Source organism: Diabrotica undecimpunctata, chromosome 3, assembly GCF_040954645.1.
Source record: "Diabrotica undecimpunctata isolate CICGRU chromosome 3, icDiaUnde3, whole genome shotgun sequence".
Taxonomy (NCBI): domain Eukaryota; kingdom Metazoa; phylum Arthropoda; class Insecta; order Coleoptera; family Chrysomelidae; genus Diabrotica; species Diabrotica undecimpunctata.
Genome location: NC_092805.1, coordinates 45,520,293 through 45,544,456, shown reverse-complemented (window position 1 = coordinate 45,544,456; position 24,164 = coordinate 45,520,293). Strand labels below are relative to the sequence as shown.

Below are 24,164 nucleotides of genomic sequence, written 5' to 3'. Positions count from 1 at the left end.
TGGTGATCAACTTTTTGCAGCAATCCATAAACTAATAGTACTTATATGGCAGAATGAATGGGTACCAGAAGAGTGGCTGAAGGGAATAATATGTCCATTGCATAAAAAGGGTGATCAACTGGAGTATAAGAACTATAGAGGCATTACTCTGTTAGCATTTGCGTATAAAATCTTCGGCAATGTATTATTTGAAAGACTTAAACACTTTACAAAGGATATTGTTGGTCAATATCAATGCGGATTTACTGCTGGAAAGTCAACTACACATCAAAATCAAGCACATAGGCAGATTCTAGAAAAGTCACTAGAATATAACATAGAAACACACCATCTCTTCATTGACTTCAAAGCAGCCTATGACAGTGTGAAAAGAACTGCATTATATAATGCAATGATAGACTTTGGGATCTCACCTAAGTTAGTTAAGTTGACCCAACTAACAATGAAAAACGTAAGCTCATGCGTTAGAATTGAAGGAGAAAACTCTGCGTTCTTTGACATTAATAATGGTCTAAGACAGGGGACGCGTTGGCATGTCTGCTCTTTAATATTGCCTTGGAAAGGGCAATCATACAATTAAATATTAGAATGAATGGAACTATTTTTAATAGATCGACGCAAATTCTCGCATTCGCTGACGATATAGTTATAGTGGGCCAAAGTATGAGAGACATGGTGCAGTATTTTACAAGGCTTGCGGACGCAGCAAGTGAATTAGGACTTGTGGTAAACGAGGAAAAAACCAAATATATGTTGGTTTCTGAAAACCCTCGAAATATCCAGCAAAGAATTCAAATTAACAACCATACCTTTGAGCAAGTCAAAGAATTTATATTTCTTGGATCGCTAGTAAACGCAACAAACACGACAAGCGACGAAATAAAAAGACGCATAGCAATAGCAAACAGAACTGTTCACGGCCTCCAGAAACATTTAAAAAATAAAAATATAAAACGTGCACTAAATCTTAATATATACAGGACCTTAATAAGACCAGTTTTGATATATGGGGCTGAAACGTGGATCTTATCTTAAAATGATAAAAGACTTCTTGGTATTTTTGAGAGAAAAATTCTTAGAAAGATTTTTGGGGCCGTAAATGAAAATGGGCTATGGCGTCGAAGATACAACTTTGAACTATATCAGTTATACACCGATCCAGATATTGTGAAATTCGTTAAAGTGCAGAGACTTAGATGGCCTGGATACATTGCTAGGATGTCAGATCACGAATACACCAAGAGATTAACATTTTCAAAACCAGCGGGCACAAGAAGCAGAGGGCGACCACGAATGAGATGGATTGATGATGTGGAAAAAGACCTACAGATTCTAGGGGTTAGAAGATGGAAGGAAGTTGCCAGGAATCGACAGAACTGGCGACTTCTTTGTGAGCAGGCGAAGATCCACAACGGATTGTCGAGCCACTTATGATGATGATGATTAACTACGCACGTGGCAAGGTTGGCAGCTATCTTATTAAGTGTAGATTAACAATACACAAACACAAACAACGCATATACAAATGTATACCTACATCAACTTCAATCGGTATAGGTAATGGATTTTGACAAGAGCTATGACCTTGTAAATAACAGGTAAGCTTGAGTACTGCATCGGCATGACTTATAGCTCTTGTCAAAATCCATTACCTCTAAATCACCAGATAACTGCACCTAAAGGGGTTTATCATAGGTAAGATTTGTGATGCGACTTTTTGGAAGGAAAAAATAAATAAAAAGTAAATATATAATTTTAATACTTACATCTAAATGTCCGTTGCTATCAGGAACAAGAACTTCTTTGCTTTGGTGGAAATTCAAGCCGACCACTCCACTCTCCTCCGTAACGGAGATGGACTCTTTCTTGGACCAATTAAGTGTAGCTAAACTTATATTGTTAGCCATATTTTGGTCATTAGCTGCCGCCCCTACTTGAACTTGCTTCCTAGATAGTTTTAAAAATACGTCTTCTAAGGAGGTACATTGATACATCGATAGTAAAACTTGCGGGGATTCTTCTGCCAGAAACTTACCGCTTCTCATAAGGCCAATCTAAAATCAGGAAGAAGTTATAAATAAAAAATTTACATGAAATGCTTATATGCTAATATTACGTGGTCAAACAATTTGAATTTTTTTTGTATTAAAACTTTAACAGAAAAATTTTAATGTTTCTAAAAAATTAAAAAAAAATATAGAACACAATAAAATACCGGAAGAATGAAGAACGAGCGAACTAATTCTACTATTAAAAAAAGGAGATAAAAAACAGCCAGAAAACTACAGAGGTATAAACTTCTTAAATACTACGCTTAAACTTACAACTGAAATTTTACAAGTGCTAATAAATCAGAGGATAAGTTAAGCAGATGAATAACAGGGTTTGCGTAGTGGAAGATCGTGTACAGATACAATATTCGTTATAAAGCAAATTACTGAGAAATTAATAGAGTATAATAGACCAGTATTTACGTGTCTGATTGGTCTAAAGAAAGTGTTTGACAGAGTAAGACTAAAAAATGTAATCCATCTTCTGTATAATAAAGAAGTTCCACTAAATATTATAAAAACTATCGGAAATAACTACAAAAACAACAAAATAGAAGTTAAAATAAATAGACAACTTACAGAACCTATAGAAATAGGCAGCGGAATAGGACAAGGAAATTTATTGAGCCCCATGCTCTTCAAAGTAATTACTATTTAAATGGAAATAAGCCACAATTAAAGGTTAAAGTACGTTTATTGACGTTTCAATTTCCACTTCTGAAATCGTTCTAAAAATACAAACATTAGTTTGTATTTTGAGAACAAACCATGCTCTTCAGTCTGATGAAATCATCAAAAGCGTTAACAAAGAAAGAGGATACATTATAGGAAACAAAGAAATGAAAATACTGTGTTACGTAGACGATGCAATATTGATAGACCAAGATGACGATAGCCTGCAAAAACAGGTCCACAGATTTAACAAAAGAGCAAAAAACATTAATATAAAAATTTCATCTCAGAAAATTAAAACAATAGTAGTCAGCAAAGAACCAACCCGATGTAAAATAGAAATTGATGACATCAGTATTGAACAAGTATGTAATGGAAATAAAATACCTGGGAATTACACTGTCTAGCTATGGATTTCTGGACAAAGAAGTGAGAGATCTAGTACAAAAAGCAAATAGACTGACAGGATGCCTTAATAACACTATATAGCGAAACAGACACATTAACACTGAGATGAAGTCAAGAATTAAAACCAGTGTAAGACCAATAATGACATATGCCTCAGAAACAAGACCCGACACAGCCATAACGCAAAGGCTACTGAAAACTGCAGAGATAAGAGTACTGAGAAGAATTACAGGAAATACGCTGCGAGATCGAAAGAGAAGTGAAGACATTAGAAGAAAATGTAACGTAGAGTGTATAAATGAATGAACACAAAATAGAAAAAAAAACATGGAATAACCACATAAGCAGAATGGAGGGACCCGTGTCGTCAAAATAGCAAAAGATAAGTCGCCAATCGACAGAAGTATCGGACGACCGCGCAAAAGATGGAGTGTTAGTGTTAGTGTTAGTGATGGAATATTAGTTTATCCCACGTAGAAAGTGTTTGTCTAATGCTAGAGTATATATTTTACTAACATTTGTACATAAAAGAAAAAATGTAGAAGAAAATACAACTAAAGCTATATAAATAAAAAGATGAGTTTATTAGTGCTGTATGCTGTTCACTAAATTTTTCAACATGTAGTTGAAAGATTTTATGGATAAAGCATTGCCTGATCAGGAATATGGCATTAAAGTTGGCTGGCCCTAACCGGTCGACAAAGTCATCCTCCTTTCGAGCAGGGAAGATGTATGTTCCCTTTAGGTGATATCCCATCCAATTACCTCGTGTCATTAGTTTATCATACTTAACCATGATTATCATTTATTCAAAAGGTTTTACACCTATTTTCGTAGCTAGTTTTTAATAACCTTAAATTTTTCACTTATGATGTTTCGACTGGACCGAAAACGTTTTGAAAAATTGTAATCCTTTTGGATAAATTTGAAAAATTTTTACTAAAATATACCATTAAATACAAGAAGCGTTTACTTCTCTGTAAGTACTTTTTAGTAGATTACCAATGCATATACAATTGTGTAAAAGAATTGTGTAAGAGAATAATCTTTAAACAAAATTTAAAGGAATTTTTGACTGCACACAATTTCTATTATTTAATTGAAGAATTTTTTCAATTTTAAATGTTACACTTTTTGTTTTTAGTTTTTTTAGGGTATTTGCTTATTTGTTTCTTTTATTTAATTAACTGACCAATTCTATATAAACTATGTGTGTGTGTAAAAGGAAATAAAATATTGATTTATTTATTTATCTTTTAACGATATGGACAAGTATTTCACTGGAGCATTCAGGTATCCATGATTTTTCCTATTAACTCTGTTTTGGTTAAAAAGCATGAATTTATTTAAAGTGTTACACCTCTTAAAACTAAACGTATCGTCGGTGTTTTGCTAATATTTAAATGACAAATTTTTTAGATCCTGTCAAAAACTACATTGAAAGAAATTTTTAAAAAGTTTAGTTATTTAGAACTGTAGTTTCGATTGATGATAACGATTAATAGCGATATTAAATAACTAGTATTTTTAAATTCATTCGAAATAGACTATTCTATCGCAGAACGAGTTAAAATTACTTCCATATTTTTTGAAAATATAATGTGTGCAAGAAGAATAGTGAAATTATTTATTTATTCATACGTTTTAAAACTAGTTAAAAAAATTTCATGAAACGGAAACTACAGCTGTGAAAGGGCCTGTCGTCGGCCCTTTTAGATACAAATTGATTCAAGCAAAAATAATCTTCTTCTTCTCATGGCGGCGTCTCCTTTCGAAGGTTGGCGATCTAAATGGCAATTGTAGGTTTCAAAAATGCTGCACGAAAGATTTCTGTGAATCAGCGGTCAAACCATCTCCAGGTCTTTCATCCGCGAGTTCTGGCGTCTTCCAACTGATCTTTTGCCCTGCACTTTACCTTTCAATACGATTTTAAGTAATTCATATCATTTACCTCGTATTTTTCTCTCTTTGATTATGCTGAGTAATTCTTTTTGTTTACTTATGCGCCGAAATACCTCACCATTGGTAACTTTTTAAATTCATGGAATTTAAATCCGTCTGTATATATACATTTTAAAGGCATCTATTCTTTTTTCTGTTTCAGGGTCCATTGTCCAACTTTCACAGCCATACAGCAGAATAGAGAAAACGTAACTTCTGATCATTCGAATTTTGAGCTCTATACTAAGGTCTGATCTTGTAAAAAATGTTTTTATGTTCATGAGTGTTTTCCTCGCTTGTTCGATTCTTGACAGGATTTCTTTTTTTTTGAGTTACACCGGCTATTGATATTTGCTCCCAAATATTTTATGAAAGTTACCTGTTATATTATTTATCCCTTGGCGTACAAATGTACGTTTGTTGGTATCTTTGAAAATACTAGAATTTTAGTTTTGGAAACATTTAGATGTAAACCGAACATTCCGCTATGACGAATTACCACATTTATTATATTTGGTAGTTCTTGTGCGTTGCTTGGTATTAGGACGGCATCATCAGCGTACCTGATGTTGTCTATGCTGGTTCCGTTAATCTTGATTCCACCTTCAACCTTGTCTAATGCTTTTCTGAATATAGATTCCGAAAACATATTAAATAATAGTAGTGATACAACGCGACCTTGTCGCACTCCTCGTCGGATTCGTATATCTTCGGATGTTGTGTGCTCTATTTCAATGGTTGTCGTTTGGTGCCAATATAGTTCTGAAATAATTCGCAAGTCTTGTTCGTCAATTTCAGTTGTTTTTAGAATTTCGATCATCTTTTGATGCTTAGCGCAGTCAAATGCTTTTCGATAATCGATAAAACATACATATACATCTACATTTATGTCTCTACATCGTTGTGTTAACACAATTAAGGCAAAAAGAGCTTCTCGTGTTCCCAATCCATTTCGAAATACGAGTTGAGCGTCACTCATCTGAAACTCACAGTTCTTGTAAATTCGTGAATGAATGATTCTAAAAAAAGTTTCAAGGACATGAGATATCATGCTTGATATTCGATAGTTATCGTAGTGTGAGGCATTGGATTTTTTTTCCATCCAATCCATGTTAAAATCATGAATGTGTTGCTTGTGTGAGTCCATTTTAAAAGTGGTAAAAAAGGTATTTCTTTTTTACCTCTTTCAATCCATGTTACTTCAACGTCTGTCTATACCAAGTTCTCTAGTGTTTTTTTTTCTCACTTTTTCCCTTTTAACTTTAAGAAACCTTTTTAGTCAAAAATCCATGATAACTGGATTGTGATCGATATGAATGTCAGCTCCAGGATATGTTTTAGTAGATTTTATGCACTTCATGAAGTTATTATCTAGCAAAATGAAGTCAATTATTTGATTTCTAACAATTTTATCTTTTCTGTCTGCAGGTGATTTCTAAGTGTATAGCCTTCTAGGATGTTGTTTGAAGAAGGTGTTAACTACTAACAGGTTGTTTTCTACGCAGAATTGTACCAGTCTATCCTCCCTATTGTTTCTGGTACCGAGACCGTATGCTCCTATGTTGTCTCCTTCGGCACCACGACCAATTTTGGCGTTAAAGTCACCCATAATTATCGTTATCTTGCCTTCTTTGTCAGTCGCATTATTTGATCTATATTGTTATACAAGCTTTAAATTTCTTCCTCTAATTTGTCACTAGTGAGAACATAGACCTGAATAAAATTTAGGTTTCTGTGGGGTGTTCTTAATTTCAACATTGCTACTCTATTATTTAGAGGGATGAAGTCTATGACAGACTGCGCAATTTTGTCGGCTCCTGCTGACCAATAGACGTATCCATCATTTATTTTTTGTTTTCCTAAATCAGTTCGTCTTACTTTACTTATCTTCAAGATGTCTATTTTTATTCTTCTCATCTCGACTTCAGTGTTTGCAAGTTTCCCAGACATAAATAAGCTAAGTAAGTTCCAGGTGGCAATGCGTGCTATCCTATCATATATTTGGATTTTTTGTCCATTTCCTTGGACCTCGATAATAGTTGACGGGGGTATTCTTCACACCCTCTCCCCATTTAAGGGGTTCCCTGGACTGAGGGCCATTTTCTTGTTTCCGTCTACCATTTAGATTTGTGGGAAATATAATGTGGTGGTTTTCCCGTTGCCTTCCCCATCGTACCACAACCATTCAAACTGCTCCAATCATGGTCGTAGACTTCCAGTTTCAAGCTGGTCCAGGATCATTTCCTCTGCATCTTGAGCTGGTTCTGATGATCGCTGCTACCCTTCTCCAGGGAGGGATAGAAAATAGGTAACTAGATTTTGGAAGGACAAAGGGATGGGACATGATTTCTCTTAGTAAGGAATTAAGAGCAAAGCATGGCTCGCGTGGGCAGAGTGGCTTTCCTGAAGTAGGCCTATTCTCTACCGGGATACCGTGTCTACTCGCTACCGATGCAAAAAGAATGGCCGATGAGTATGTCTTAAGTTGCTAGCGGAAAGTGCGTTACGCACTCTCTTAGTCTCCAAAAAATGCAGTGAGAAGAGCATCAGTTTTTGCTATATTTGCTCGCCTTCAAAAAAAAACTATTTAATAACAGTATTCATTTGAAATCAACTGGGGTGGTCGTGTCTAGAAGAAACGCATATAACTCAGAGTCGCAAATCAAATCTTAGCATGCAGAACGAACTACTTATTTATAAATGTACTTTATAACCAATATTGCTTTTCTCGAGTTGGAAAAGCATAACAGCGAACTTTTTATGGCATAATAAAAAAGTAAATAAAATGTAATGTTTAAATTCAACAAATATAAATACTAAAACAATAATTATATTCAAAGAAAAAATACCGTTTCTAATTGGTTTCTAAGTTTTAAAAATTAAATTTTTTAGAAAATTGTAATTAAGATTGAAATATTATGCCGTTACATAACAATACAGTTTTAAAGCGTAATTATCCCATATCCCCTATAATGTAGTAGTTTTGTTTGAATTTTATATGCTTATACAATTTAATTTATAGTTAAGCACTCCTCTCAAAGATCAAAGGAATTCTCCCTTTTAAATTAAAGTCTAAATATTTTGCCCAAGAGATTTATAACCAATCAAACTGGCGTTGCTGCTCAAGAGATACTTAACTTAATTAAATTAAGCGGAGACCACTTTGCCATAAAACAAGAGGAAGGTTTTGTTTTTAACATAAAAATGTTAAATCAGAGTGTACATATTAGATTCATAATGGAATATCGGAAAATAAATCAATGGTTGAAAGGAGAAGAGAAAATAGAAAATGCAACAATGTGGTACTTTTGTTTTGCTTCACAAACAAAGATATATCTGTGAAAAGGTCTGAAATATCAAATGTATAATTTTTTTTCCACTGACAACACGAATATATATATATATATATATATATATATATATATATATATATATATATATATATATATATATATATATATATATACGAACACGACAAAAACAAAACTAAATCTGTCTCAATAGTAAAATGTGTGTGTGTGTGTATGTGTGTGTTATATACATATAGGTATATGCCTATATATATATATATATATATATATATATATATATATATATATATATACATATATATAATCGGAGCAAGAATGACGTAAAATTTTTACAGTTTTGAGTTAAATGTGTCAAAAAAGTCAGAATGTGCCATTCTTTTCGATGAAACAATACCATAAAGGTAGTACATTTATTGGCCGCTGAAAAGCAGTTGCTTCGTCAAACTTATGTACTTTCGGCCATATTGTTGGAACGAAATCACCGCAAAATGTCAGTTGTTCATAAACTGTTGAAAGGAACACTTCGTTTATATTTCTTCAACGATATAAGTGTAGATTGTGACAAAATAAAATAAAGTTTTGGTGTAATCTCAAAGAAACATCAGCGTAACGGACAGTTGTGTGATTGTTCGCCTAGAAAATTTTATATCTCTGGCGACTTGCTGAATGATTAAAGCTGTAAGTATACATTTACGTCGTAATGGTTTTTTAATAGTAGGTTTAAAGTCACGTAACCAGTATTTGTGTCATTGTAAACTCAAATAATATTGACAATATCCTCCTCCTAAGTGCCTTCTCTGTTGAGGTTGGCGATCAATATGGCAAATTTCTCTCTGTTCTGGGCTTGATGAATTAATTCATTTCCTTTTGTGTGGTTCCAATCTCTGATGTTTCGTAGCCAAGATTTTTTCTTTCGTCCTATGCCCATTTTACCTTCAATCTTGCCTTCTAATATTACCTGGAGCTGCTCAAATTCCCTATGGCGCATTATGTGTCCTAGATATGACGTCTTTCTAATTTTGATAGTATTGACCAGATGAGGGCGTGTGTTCATTGCTCTCAGTACTTCTTTAGTCGTAGTTCTGCTGGTCCAGCTTATTCTTAGCATTCGGCGGTACAACCACATTTCAAATGTGGATGTAATAGAGACCACACATAACACTTTAGTGTTCTCAATCTTATTGAGACTGATGGCTTAGGGTTACAGAGCATTTTACGCATATTCATAAAACCAGATCTTGCTATTTCAATGCGTCTTCTAATTTTTTTTTGAGTGGTCTAGTTGACTATTTAGTTCTCTGCCCAGGTATATAAAGCTTTGGGAACTCTGAAGGGTAATATCATTTATTTGTATGTTAGGTGTAACTTGTTCATGGAGGTTTTTGTAGAATACCAGAATTTTGGTTTTGGAAAAGTTAATGTCCAAGTCCAGCTTGTGACTTTCTTCTGATAATATTTTCATCAATGTTTTTAGTTGGTCTTCTGTTTCTGCTAATACTGCGGTGTCATGGGCATATCTTATATTGTTAATGATGATTCCATTGGCTCTGGAACCTTCAGGGCGATCTTTAAGAGAAGCTCTAATTATATGTTCGGCAAATACATTAAATAATAGGGGGGATAAAATGCACCCTTGACGCACTCCTCGTTCTATGTTGATGTACTTTGTGTTTCCGTTTTCTGTTCGAACGCATCCTGTGTGGTTCCAGTATGTATTACTTATGATGGCTATGTCGTGTCCGTCCAACCCTACTTCTTCTAGCACCTTGATCAATTTTCCGTGTTTGATGCAGTCAACGGCCTTTCTATAATCGACAAAGCACACATACAGCCGTTTTTAAACCTCAAGATACCTTTCTACCATCAGTGTCAATCCCATAATTGCTTCTCTAGTGCCTCTACCCTTTCTAAAGCCATATTGAGAACGACTCAGGTATTCTTCACACTTATTTTATTTAATGTTGTAGAGGGATGTTAATTTCCTGACAGCATTATCACTTAGGTGTTTAAAATCTTCGGCTGTTATTAGGTCTTCGCCGGGTGCCTTGTTGTTCTTTGCGTCTTTTATTGGCTGCAAAACTTCTTCGGTGAGAATGTTTAGTTGACAATACTTGACAATATAATAAGTTTGTATAGTGAAGTAATAAAACGCGTGTCTAATCTTGAACAATGAAAAGGACTGAGCTGATACTTTATTTAGCCACTTACAATTTACGAGAAGAGAACAGTACTTTAGAGGAATAATCAGTATTGTAAGACAATAATATTTCAAAAACACTCAATGATGCGGGCATTTTAGCAAAATTGCTGCAGTAAATTTAAATCCGAATTTCTGGAGTTTAGACGCCAATAGTGTGTTCCTACATAAGCTTTGTGAACTTATACCAGGTAGGTTTTTAATCAAAATTACTGTTATTGATTATGAATTACTTTTAGATAATCTACGTATTTTAAACCATTATAAAACACAACACAGTACATCATATTCTGTTGACACCCAGTCATCAACCAAGATCACTTTTAGAAAAATATCTCGATCAGTTTATGATGAGCATCATTCCTAAGATAACGAGAACAGCTTATTTGAAGAACATAGTGACAACTACGTACCATCAGAAAATAAAATATCGTCGGAAAGTGAAACAAATTCGATTGCTATCAAAAAAGTAAAAAAGAGACCCAGAAGTTCATCTTCTGAAAATAAAATAAGTTCTCTGAATAATACAGTAAGCTTGTACGCTCATCAAAAAAGTTAAGAAAAGAGTAAGAAATCTTGAAGAATGGAGAAAAAATAAAGCTAAACTCCTTAAGAATCCAGAAAAGAGTTATGTTTCAAGAACTGGAGAAGTTGTGAATAAAAAAACAATGGGACCTACTTGCTTTAATCATTACACTCAGAGAAGTTAAGAGAAGACCATAGAGCTAAATTTTTCTAGCAGTATTGGAAACTAGGATCACTGAAGAGACAACACGATTATTTGTCTTCTTGTACTGAACGACTTCAGTCGACTTATTGTCGCATAACAACTATCCAAACACCTAGAAGACAGAACTGTGCTTTCTAAGTGCTTCACAATGGAAAGCGAATGCTTGTATGCAAAACATACCTGACACTTTTAGCATTAAGGAGAGAACAATTATACAATCAAAAGTTTCTGGGTCTGGAATTGTACCGCAACATAAACATGTAAAACATGGTCAACAGGCAAGGATGAACCCTGAAATGATGGTGTCTGTAAAATCACATATAAATTCTATATTGTATATAACGCCATTATCAAAGGGCTAACACATCAAGAGAGTTTATAGATCGCGGTTTATCCATTGCAGAAATTCACAGACACTATAAAAAGAAGCAAGATGATTTGGGCCAGCCTGCTGAAAATTATGAAGCCTACGCCCACATATTTAATATACAATTCAATATTGCTTTCTTTTTTCCAAAGAAAGATCAATGCAATCATTTAAAAACGTGCCCGACGAAGTAAAAGAAAAATTACAATGTCAGTATAAGTCGCACCAAGAGGAAAAAGAACTAATAAATCTGAGAAAACTTCAGACAAACAAAAAGAAAAAGACTCAAATACAGTTTCGGTAATGTACATCCTACAAGCTGTTCTGCCAGTGTTATAAAAACTTAAGTGTAAGTAACAGAAAAACTTTGCAATATGGAGGACAAACAGAATTCCAAAATAGCACTGATATTATTTAATAATAGACATTACTATGCTTTATATTTAGCTTTAGCATTATTCAATAAAATTTTTGCAAATAAGTAAATGACCATGTAACATAACCAACGAGGCACCAAAGCGAACCCTTCAAAGGTTAAATAGGAAGAAGCATTCCAACGGGCATATTGTTTAAAAGCATGTGTTAACATGTAAATACAAGTACAGCCGAAAACAAGAGTGGCATTTGATAAAGCTCCAAGTAACAGAGCGGTAATTTTAAATACCTTAACATACCATTAAGAACATTCAGATAGTTAAGTATGTAACACATTTCCAAAAGTTGTCTTTTTGTGAAATTTCTTTCATTGCAAAGAATTTTAAATTCTTTATAATTGAAGTTATGTTTAGCATGTTGTGCTAGAGCACAAGTGTGCTTAGATAAGTTAGTGTCACTACGGTGAGAGGTTAATCTACCCCTAAGTGACCGTCCAGTCTGACCTATATTACAAGAATTACATTCAGCACAGGGAATGTGGTAAACAACATTCATTTATTCAAGAGGCTATAAAGGTGTCTTGTTTGTAAAAAATAAATTCCTGGCAGTTTTAGCGTTTTTTATTGCTAATTTAACTGGTATATTTCTAAATAATTTAATAAGTTTGTATGTTACTTGTGGGAAGGATGGTAAGGAAGAATGATGGGATATTGACGAAGTCAAATGTGTGTTGTGGTCTGCAGAACTGTATTATCAAAAATTTGTTATTTGAAATTTACTTTAATTATAGGTTACTATTGGGTAAATCATGATGACCAATATGGTTCCCAGCGAAGAGATACAGATCAATAACAACAAGGTAGAATTAATCGATAAATACACATACTTGGGTCATGAAATTAGAATAACCAGAGACAACCAAACCTGCGAGCTAAATAGACGAATCACGTTGGGATGGGCGGCATATGGAAGAATAAGAGACATTTTTAAAACAAATACCCCAAATCACCTGAAAAGGAAGGCATTTAACCAATGCATCTTACCAGTCTTGACCTACGGAGCAGAGACCCTAACTTTAACGAAAGCTACTGCCGAAAAACTGAGGGTAACACAAAGGCGAATGGAGAGATCAATGCTGGGCCTGAGCTTAAAAGATCGCGTGAGAAATGAGGAGATACGCCGACGAACTGGCCTAGACGATATTATACTGCGAATCAATAAACAAAAGTGGAGGTGGGCTGGACATGTTGCTAGAATGGAAAACGGAAGATGGACGAAGAGATTATTGGAGTGGAGACCCAGAGCCGACAAGCGAAGTCGAGGCAGAACACCCACCCGATGGACCGACGACCTAAGGAGAATAGAAACAAACTGGATTGCAGCAGCTAGAGATAGAGAACTGGAGACGTTTTGAGGAGGCCTATATCCAACAATGGATGTGAAAATGGGGCTGGATGATTATGATTGGGTAAATCATTTATTGTGGAACCATAACTTCTCGGGACACGATATTTATTAATTAAGGAAATGGCGTAGAGGTTTTCGACAAAAATACTTCCTTTGTAAGTAAAATAAGGGATTACCTTCGATTAACCGCATCTGTTAACGTGTGTAACCTAAAACTAAGGGCTTGGATTTAAACATAAATTGGCATTTAAATATAAAATCAACCTCATCCAAACCCTTAGTTTTAGGTTAAATTGTTAAATTTTAGCCCGGTTATGAATAAGGAAGGCACTGTATTACAGATAATACTTCTTCTTCTTGGTACAGAGAATACTTCTTGGTAAGCATGAATGAATGGTAAAGTAATAGTCTGGATGTACTTAAGATATCTTCCCTCCCTATAAATAGATCTTTAAAATTGAAAATTTTTGTAATTTCTGATATCTTTTTATCCACTATTTAGTTTCCAATTAATTCACAGTGACCTTTAACACAGAGTATTCAATAATGTAATTTAAATATGTATACTACTTACTGTATGTGCTTGCCTAGCTTCTTCAATGTAATGTGTTGTAATTATAACTGTCTTGTTGCCGTCCTTTGTGATTTGTACAAGGTGATTCCATATACTTTGCCTAAGCAAAGGATCCACACCAACAGTGGGTTCGTCAAGGATTAAAAGTTCTGGATCGTGCATTAGAGCAACCGCAAACGACACTCTTCGTTGTTGACCACCACTAAAACAGAAAAACATAAGAAAAATTAGTCGTTGAACGGACCACAAACAATATTAATGTTAGTAAGATAAACCGCTAAAAAAGCATTGGAGCAAATTTTAATATCAGGTCCTCAAATCAGGTACCAGAAGGCTTAGTGCCGTAAGATGTTAATTTTATTTTTCACGTTAAGAACGCCTATGAACGCCTGTTCTGATAAGCCTTATTAAGGCGAAATACGTATAAACAGATACATAGACGCTTTGTACGTGAAATCAAATCTTAACTGTCTTTTTCATTTTATTCGGATCTACTCGGTATGAGTACAAGAAACCAATGCACTAATGATTTTTGCTTAGTTGAAGAGACATGTGGAATGCAAATTTTAGATTCCCCATGTCTCTATTAACATCTTTATCAACGTCTGCTTTGAGCAACGTTCTGATAAGCCTTATTAAGGCGAAATACGTATAAACAGATACATAGACGCTTTGTACGTGAAATCAAATCTTAACTGTCTTTTTCATTTTATTCGGATCTATTCTGTATGAGTACAAGAAACCAATTCGCTAATGATTTCTGCTTGGTTGAGGAGACATGTCGTGGAATGCAAATTTTAGATTCCCCATGTCTCTATTAACATCTATATCAACGTCTGCTTTGCCTTGCAATTTTTAGAAGGCTCAGATTAAGGCAGAAATCTGAATTGTGTATCGAAACTATTTTACGGATAAATTATTTGCACTTAAAAAATAGAACATATATACAAGTACTTTTTGTTTATTTTGTAGAAAAATGCTTCAAGCAACACATTTTTTTGTAAAATTTTAAGTTTTGCTATATTATCCTTATTACTGTTTTTTTACTAATAAAATTTAAAATGTGGATATAATTTTTACAATACTATGTAGGTACATATGTATAAAAAATTATTCGGTCAAATTCGCTCCCCTTCATAACAACGTCACACATTTCATTGAAAGGCGATAGAATTTCTCTGCTTTTGTGTCGCTAATACTCCTATTGTTAAGAATATGCCCCAGTTATATTTACATTTTGTGAAAATAATTCATTTCATATTGAGAAAAAAGTGAGATAACGATAATATTCCACGTGGCGTTTTTTACAGGTTAGGGTTGTAAGAAAAACATATTGAATGATAATCATTTTTCGAACCCACATAAACACTGTAAAGAATCAAAGAAAGCTTTAAATATACGCGCAAAAGATGAAATGAGTAAAATATATCAAATTGAAAAATGGGTAATTCACAGAGTAAAAGGAAAAGTCGCTATAGCAAACGCAGACACATTTTTTCAATTTATCTTAAATAAATAATTAAATTTTATTTATTGCAAATAAAAAACGAAGCCCACGAGTGCAAGAGGTGAGAGTTCACAGAGAAGATGATATTAATTTTAATCACTTCCTAGTCATCTCAAAAATAACAATATTATGTAGACGCAAAAAACAAACAGAAAACATGACGAACCCAAGTGACGAGATATTTAAAGTATATATCTTAAAAGAAACTACCAGCACTAGTTTATATCGACAAAGATTGCAACAACTTCTTTTAAAACATATGACTGCAGATAATAGAAATATAGAATTGTAGAACATAAAATAATGCATTTAAAAAACAGCAAATAAAGATATAGAGAAAAAAAAAGATAACAGAGAAAAATTTCCCTATAATCTGGAATACAGAAACAAAAACTGCAACAAAAGAAATATAAAAGGTATAATAAAATGCTGTCCAAAACTACATTACATAGGTAAAAATAAGAAACATTACATAGGTAAAAACTCAATAAAGCTAAAGCTATAGCAAGAAAAGCACATCAAGAATCATGGGATAAGCTAATGACAAATATTGAAAATCATATACAAGGGAGACAAGATGTAGCCTATAAACTAATGCGACATTACTTTATTTAACAACACCTACATATAATAGAATAAGATATGTGAAAGTTACACTATCGTGAATATCTGGACGGTACAAGAAGCAAATGAGAAATACGAAGATGAACAATGACTTCTTTCGGAGGTTGAGATCCAAATAGCCTGCATCACATAGGATTTCAACCAAAGGCGCGAGCCCTTGGGTTTCTATATATAATGCGTTTGTATTGACACTGTGGAATCTTAATTATTTGTATTTAAGATCAAGCAGAAACGGCCAGAGACTGTAAGGCAGAAAAACGTCAAAAGAAAAGTTCTCGGCCGAAGCAGAGAGTAAACAACCGCACATAATGATAAAAGATACCTGACGGAACTGTTTAAAGGAAAGGAAAATTATAATTAACACAATAACATACCTGAATTAAGACACGAAATATAAATCAGTTTTCAGAAAGTAGAGATAGCCATAAATATCCTCAAAAATAGAAAGTCACCATGACCAAACGGACTAACCAACGAGCTTCTAAAACATGAAGGAGAAAGTATAACCTAGAGCTGACAAAACTTATACAAAAACTAATATACCAGATACTACTAGATATCACAAAAGATACCAGACGCATGGAAAAACAGCATAATAATAATAATACAAATGTTTAAGAAAGAAGATAAAGAAGACCCAAACAATTATAGAGGTATAAATCTACTGAACACCATACTTAAGCTTACCACAAAAGTTTTAACTAACAAAATTAATAAACCTACAAAATTATCACATGAACAACAAGGATTTAGATCCGGAAGATCCTGCGTAGACGCCACATTTGTACAAAGACAAATCACAGAAAAGGCCATCAAGTACAATAAACCAGCATGTCTATGTTTATAGACCTGACAAAGGCTTTCGATAGCATCCAAGTCGAAGACGCCTTACACCTACTGTATAAAAGAAACATACAACACAATATTATACAAACCATCGAAAACATCTACTTCCATAATCGAAATCAGGCAAAGATTAAAGGAAAACTAAGACAGTGTATACCAGTACAAAGCGGAGTCAGGTAGGGTGACTCGTTAAGCCCACTTCTCTTAAATATAATATTGGACGAAATAATACAAGCAGTACGTAAAAGTCGTGGTTACAGAATGGGGAACAAAGAAATCTAAATATTATGTTATGCAGACGACGCCGCATTAATCACTGAGACATAAGATGAGCTCCAAAGATTAACACATATCTTCAATACAACTGTTATGAAATACAATATGATAATATCAGCAGAAAAAAACCAAATCTAACAAAACATAGAAATACCCACTACGATGTAAAATAGAAATTGATGGGAAAATAATAAAGATGGAAGCAAATAGATATAACTAGCTATAACTAAAGGCGGGATCTCTTAATGACACAATCTAGAAGAACAAACACCTAAGACAAGACACAAAAACAAGAATCTATAAAGCAGCAATTAGACCCATATTAACATACACGGCGGAGACAAGACACATCTAAAACAAGACGACTACTAGAAACAACAGAGATGAAAATACTTCGACAAATATCAGGTAAAAGTCAGTTGGATAGGGAGAAAAGCGAAAACATAAGAAGAGCATGCACTATAGAAGACATAAATGGATGGGTAACAAAACAGAAACAGAAGTAGAACAAACACATTTGTAGAACGGCAGAGGATAGGATAGTACGAATAGGACGAGATAAGTCACCAAATGGACGAAGAAGTATTGGCAGTCCAAGAAAAAGATAGTGCAATAATTTAAACAATTTTGGAAGCTAATATTGAAGAAGAAACAGCCGCTAAAGCCTACATATAAGAAGGAAGAAGAAGAAAATGTGAAAATAGCGAGGGAACCAACTCAACTAAGTCTACCGAAGCTTCCCGAAACACTAGTGACAGCTAGTCTGAAAATTAAATCGAAAAAGAGACGAATCGAAATAGGCAGAGCTCCAGAGGAGGCTGCTCAGATTCTGAGTAGGACAAACCGAAAAGAATCCGCGGAAATATGGAGCCGTAAAGAACGAATCAGTCGATGAAAACATTTACTGATGAAATAACAAGCATAAGGCAAGAAATTAAACACACACACAAGAAGTGTAGTGGTCAAATAGAGGACTTGATGAAGAAAATTAAAACTACAAGGCATAACTACAAACCAAGAAAGCATCCCCAGCAACAGTGGAGGACGTGAAGGCGGTTTGTATGGTGTATAGTTTTTGATTTCATGTTCATAACATTTTTTAACTTATATTTTTACTTTTCATCATAATTACAATGAATTTTTAAGCTAGCTTCTTCTTCTTCTTAAAGTGCCTATCCGTTCCGGATGTTGGCGATTATCACGGCTATCTTTACTTTGTTTATTGCAGCGCGGAACAATTTAGTGGTAGTCGTGTTATATCACTTTCGTAAATTTTGAAGCCAGGAAATGCGTCTTCTTCCCGGTCCTCTCTTACCATTTACTTTCCCTTGGAGAATCAGCTGGAGAAGGCCGTAACGTTCTTGATTTCTCATTACATGTCCTAGATATTCCAACTTTTTAGTTTTGACGGTCATGAGAATTTCACATTCTTTCCCCATTCTACGCAGGACCTCCACATTAGTAACTCTGTCAACCCAGGATATACGTAAGATGCGCCTATAACACCACATTTCGAAAGCTTCGAGCCGATTCATAGATACAACAGTCAGTGTCCATGCTTTCATTCCGTAGAGCAGAACTGTGAATATGTAGCAGTTCAATAGACGGCATTTTGTTTTTAATGATATGTCTCGACTGTTGAAAATGGTTCTCATTCTAACGAATGCTGCTTTTGCTTTTATTATTCGCTGTTTAATTTTTGTTGAGTGGTCCCATTGGCTATTTAAATTGATGCCTAGATATGTTTATTGCTCGACTCTTTCGATATTCGGTTGGTTGATTGTAAGTTGAGCGTTTAGTATTGGTTTTTTACTAATTGTCATAAATTTGGTTTTCTTTATGTTAAGAGCTAGTCCGTATCTGTTGCTGACTTCTGTTATGCGATTTGTTAATATCTGTAAGTTATTCAGATTATCGGCAAAAACTATAGTGTCATCTACATATCTAATGTTATTCAACCATTCACCGTTTATTAATATTCCTTTCGCACAACCGTCTAAAGCTTCCTTAAATACCCATTCAGAATAAATATTGAACAACAATGGAGACAAAATACAGCCCTGTCGTACTCCACATTCTATTGCAATTTTATCAGTTAACTGGTCTTCTATTTTGATTTTGGCCGCTTGATTGTAGTAAATGTTTCTGATAATTCTAAGATCTTTGTTGTCAATTCCAATTTCTTGCATTAGAGTCATTAATTTGTCATGTTTTACTCTGTCAAATGCGTTCTGGTAATCTGTAAAGCATACTTATATGTCACAATTCACATCCCTGCGTCTCTGAAATAGCACCTGTACAGCAAAAAGGGCCTCCCGTGTTCCCAAAGCATCACGAAATCCGAATTGTGTTCTTGTTAGTTGTTCCTCACATTTTGTATATATTCTTTTGTGGAGGACCTTTAGAAATGTTTTAAGTAAATGGTTCATAAGGCTTATAATTCTATAGTCTTCGTACTTTCTCGCATTGGGTTTTTTTGGAAGATTTATAAAAGTTGACACTAACCACTCTTGGGGAACCACGCCCGTATCATATATACTGTTAAATATATTTGTCAACCATTTTATGCCATCATAGTCCATAAGTTAGCTATCCAAGCTAGCTTGGATACACATAATTTGCTCATGTCAATGACTGTTATCAAAATAGTGTAACGAAGCCAGACCAACAGTACCTACAGACACCGTCCGGATGAATGACCTGCAATTTCAACATGACTTACATCTAAGGATGACATTTTATATCTTAACTTTTCGTGAATATTCTAGAATTTTAAATCGGGATTATCAGAATTTTCTCGAATTTTTTACTTAGCTATATATAGATTAGTTATTTTATTAAAGTTTTTAGTTTTTAAGCAACAGTCTGTAGAAAATCATCACAAATGTTTAACTTTTGAATAAATCAGTTTAAATAATTGAAACCAGGGCGAAGTTATTTGTACCCACAAAACAATTTTTTTAAACATTTTTTGTATTTCATTGGTAGAATTTTACCTTTTAATGGGAACTTAATTTTGGTCTATTTTACTATATTAATTAAAGGCAAAATACTCACCTAAGATTCTTAACCATACGATTTTGACTAGGTAAATCCAAAAAGTTAAGTAAAAACTGCAGTCTTTCGTAAATTTCTTTCGACTCCATACCGAATATCCATCCAAAGTACATCATCGTTTCTTTGATTGTGAATTCTCCGTAAAGAGCTATTTCCTGAGGCATGTAACCAACACGTTTACCCGGTACTCCCGAACCTTTTGTACCTAGAATTTATAAAACAAAACCAATTTATAAATGTTATTTTAATATCTATATATTGCGCGAAATTGTTTATATGATGATTAAAATTATAAAATATATAAGTCTTAAGCCGGGTACAAGCATTCGATATTCGGCAAGTAACGAATAGCAATTATTTTCTATTTCTATTCGCTGTTTTCCATCGTCAGTTGGTATGTTAGCCCGAATCAAAGAAGACAAATAATTGCAACTGGACTTGATACACACATTCGCGCAATTTACGTGTGCCATTTTTGGATTTTTTGGTCAAATTTAAGTATTGTCTGTGTATAAAAGAAGTGAAGAAATGAAAAATATTGAGATTTTCGGTTGTCTGCGAAGAAGAATTGATAATATGGAATGCAAATCATAATGACCATAAAAACAGAAATCTTGTGCATGATTCTTGGAAAAGAATAAAAAGAAATAAGAGGAGATATTCTGTGTAGGATATTTTCTGTATAAAAAAAGTAAGGATGAAAAATATTGAAATTGGATTACTGCAAAGAAGAATCGATAATATGGAATGCAGATCATAATGGTCATAAAAATAGAAATCTTGTCCATGATTCTTCGAAAAGAATAAAAAGAAATCAGAGGAGATATTCTGTTGCAGAGTTAAGGAAAAAAAGATTCGCTGATAACGTTGTTTAGGACTTGTCAGAACAAGGAGCTGAGACAAATATCATATACAAGGCAAACTGGTTAGCCAACGAAAAAATGGCTAATTCCCTTAAAAATAAAAAATAACTACAAAAGTAGCGGCATCCATTACCGTTGTATTACTATCCATTTTTCCATGACCGAATATCCATTATTACCATAGCGAGCAATCTATGGCAACTACGCCATAATGTATGTAGATCTTGTTTGCCAAATACAAATAACATTTTTTGTTTTTGTATCCAAATCCAAATTGATATCATCTGTATCTCCTCTTAGTATTGTGTCTAGTTTGCGCGTCTTATTTTTAGAAAAACACTTTAGCTTGTCGCTTATCAAGGATAGTATTTTATACTGGAAACATTCTTTCGTATGTGCTGTCTAATATTATTACAAAACTTGTTATGTAAATCCTGTTGAATATTTACAACAGTTTATGCTGTGTTTCATCGTCAATGCAGTTAATTAGCTCAGCCAGTATCTTAACTGCCATTATTTTCGACTCTGTTTGTTCCTGTATTGTCGTAAATTCGTCTTGTTATGTAGGTATTCTTTCCCCAATTCAGGTTTATCATCGATGTCTATAATAAGTTTATCGTTAGCATATTTGAGTGTTCCATAATGCACTCGTTTTTTTATTATTTTTTCATTTCTTTATATTTTTGTACATGTTAAAGCTGTCAAATCTTCTTTTATACTATAAATCTTCTATAAGTCCTATATATAAATGTTATATTTTTTTTGTAGTTATTTGAATATAAATTCGTTTCGTCCCCTAACATTTCTGAAGAAATTTTTTTCTTTATCTTTTCGGAATAGAATTTTTTTTCCTGTCAGTTGCATTTCTTTTAGATTATGATGCCACTTTTTATTGACATTTTTTTATGCGCAATCTCACTTGGACTAGGGAGATTGCGCATAAAAAAATAACTTTTTCAGAAAATAAAGTATCACTTTAACCGCAAGAGTAGATAAAATGTTTTAACTTTTTTTTATTCAATAAAATTCTAACTTGTACAATTCATCGGACCTAGTCTTCGGTCAGAAATTTAATATTGTCATCTGACTCCAGGATTTTGGACTTTTTAGCTTTGTATCCTTCACTCAGGTTTTTTAGTAAGGTGGTTAACTTGCTAAATTTAAAAATGTCACAATTTTTATTCACCAACAACGTACGTTTCAGCATCGAATAATACGACCATAATGACGATCGACTTTCTTCGATTTTTCAGAAAAATACCCCAGAAGTATTTATTTACTCACGCCATTAATATTCTTAATGCTTTTCCACTTTTTAAAAGACTGGTATTCTTTCTCATACATCATCCTAGATTTTTGTGGCAACAATACACTTTCTGCTTCCAACGCTGCATTTTCTACATCTACTGGCAGGTTTTCCTTTTCTTGTGTCAATTCTTTTCCATCCATTTCGTATTTATTCACTTTGTACACAAAACGCAACAATATTCTTCGCAAAAACCAAAACGTAACATTTGTTTGACATTTGTTAACAGAGTAATTCATATCCCTAGCAACGGAGCAACACAATTGCGATTTTTGTGCTAAAAATTACAATTTTCTTTGAAATTCTATTTTTCACCTGAACTTGAAGTCTTGCTATAGAAAAAAATGTTGTATTGCACACGACGATAAAATTGCATTATCTTCTCGAGCATAATTAGCGTCTCGACGCTAAAAACGCTCTCGAAGATAACGTACAATTTTATCGTCTTGTACAATAAATAACTATTAACGCGCTGCCGCGAGTTAAAATCTGAGTTAAAATCTGCTCCGTGGTATGCCTTACCGGTTTTAATTGAGTTTTGTTTCTATTTTTAATTAATATAAACGAGTAGTCGATCTGGTTTCTGACTATCTGATCTTTGGTATTAGTACGTGACGTCCAGGTGTATATTCTGTCCGGTAATTGGAACACTGTAGTCATAATTGCAAAAATTTTACGGAGAGAGAAATCTACAAGTCATGCCCTCTTTTATTTCTTTTGTCCAGCTCAAATTTCATGAGATATCCCTAACATATGTTAGGGATATCGCGTTATCATAGTTATATTATTAGTCACATTTTTAAAGAAACCGAAAGAACTACAACCACTCCATTTTATTTCTTAGCTGGACTATTCTGCGTTTGCTAAACTTCTACTTCTTTAATCAACCTACTTCTTGTGTCTATACAGTATTCAAAATAGAGATGTACTGGGAATTAACAGAATCACGCTAAGACACATAAGAATCCATAGGCGTACGGTTTTGCTTCCCTAATAAATTAATAAAACTTACACTAGTTGCTACTTGTTTTAGCAAGATTGGTTTCCAGTTTGTTGCAAGTGCAATAAGTGAACGTTGCTTGTTAATCGTTATATTTATTTTTTACTTTTATTTATTAAATTAGTTCTTAGTTATGTCCAGCACAGATATAGCTGACGAGGTTGCCGAACTCTCTGTCCTCCAAGAAAACGAATAAGAAAATGCCACTTCGATGACAAAACGAAAGAAATTATTTGAATATTTATAAGTGTGAAATAGAAGAATATTCAACAATAGATGAGTCGGTAATAGGAGTTGCACATAAGTCAGGTGTGTGCAGGCGAAGTATTTATAATATTATCAGAGATTATAAAAATTCTCACACATTTTAAGACAGAAAAGTTCGTCGGACTCATAACACAATAATCGAATTATAGTGCAGGAGCTGTCTGTTCTAACTCACCCTAACTTGGCTGAATCGTATATAATCCTAGTTTTTTGCTTTAATCGTCTTGGAATATTATTAGAAATGATAATTTAACTAGGCGTAAGCTTCAAAAGGTGGGTTAAATTAAACATGGGTTTTTTTTAAACAATTTGTAAAAAATATGAGAAAAATTCAATGTTTTTTCTCCTTTCCGTTGCTATATCTCGACAGCTATACATTTTGAAA

The 24,164-nt window shown here is 33.7% G+C and overlaps 1 protein-coding gene across 11 annotated transcripts in view; it reads right to left on the bottom strand.

Annotated features, from left to right (window-relative positions):
• snu (ABC-type transporter snustorr) overlaps positions 1-24,164 on the bottom strand; it is a 415,588-nt gene that overhangs the window by 19,909 nt on the left and 371,515 nt on the right. For all 11 annotated transcript variants that reach the window (XM_072525834.1, XM_072525836.1, XM_072525838.1 and 8 more), the window contains 3 exons: positions 20,344-20,548; positions 14,034-14,235; positions 1,767-2,054 (listed from right to left, as the gene is read on the bottom strand). In XM_072525834.1, the coding sequence (XP_072381935.1) occupies positions 1,767-2,054; positions 14,034-14,235; positions 20,344-20,548 (695 nt within the window). The remainder of the gene's footprint in view (positions 1-1,766; positions 2,055-14,033; positions 14,236-20,343; positions 20,549-24,164) is intronic.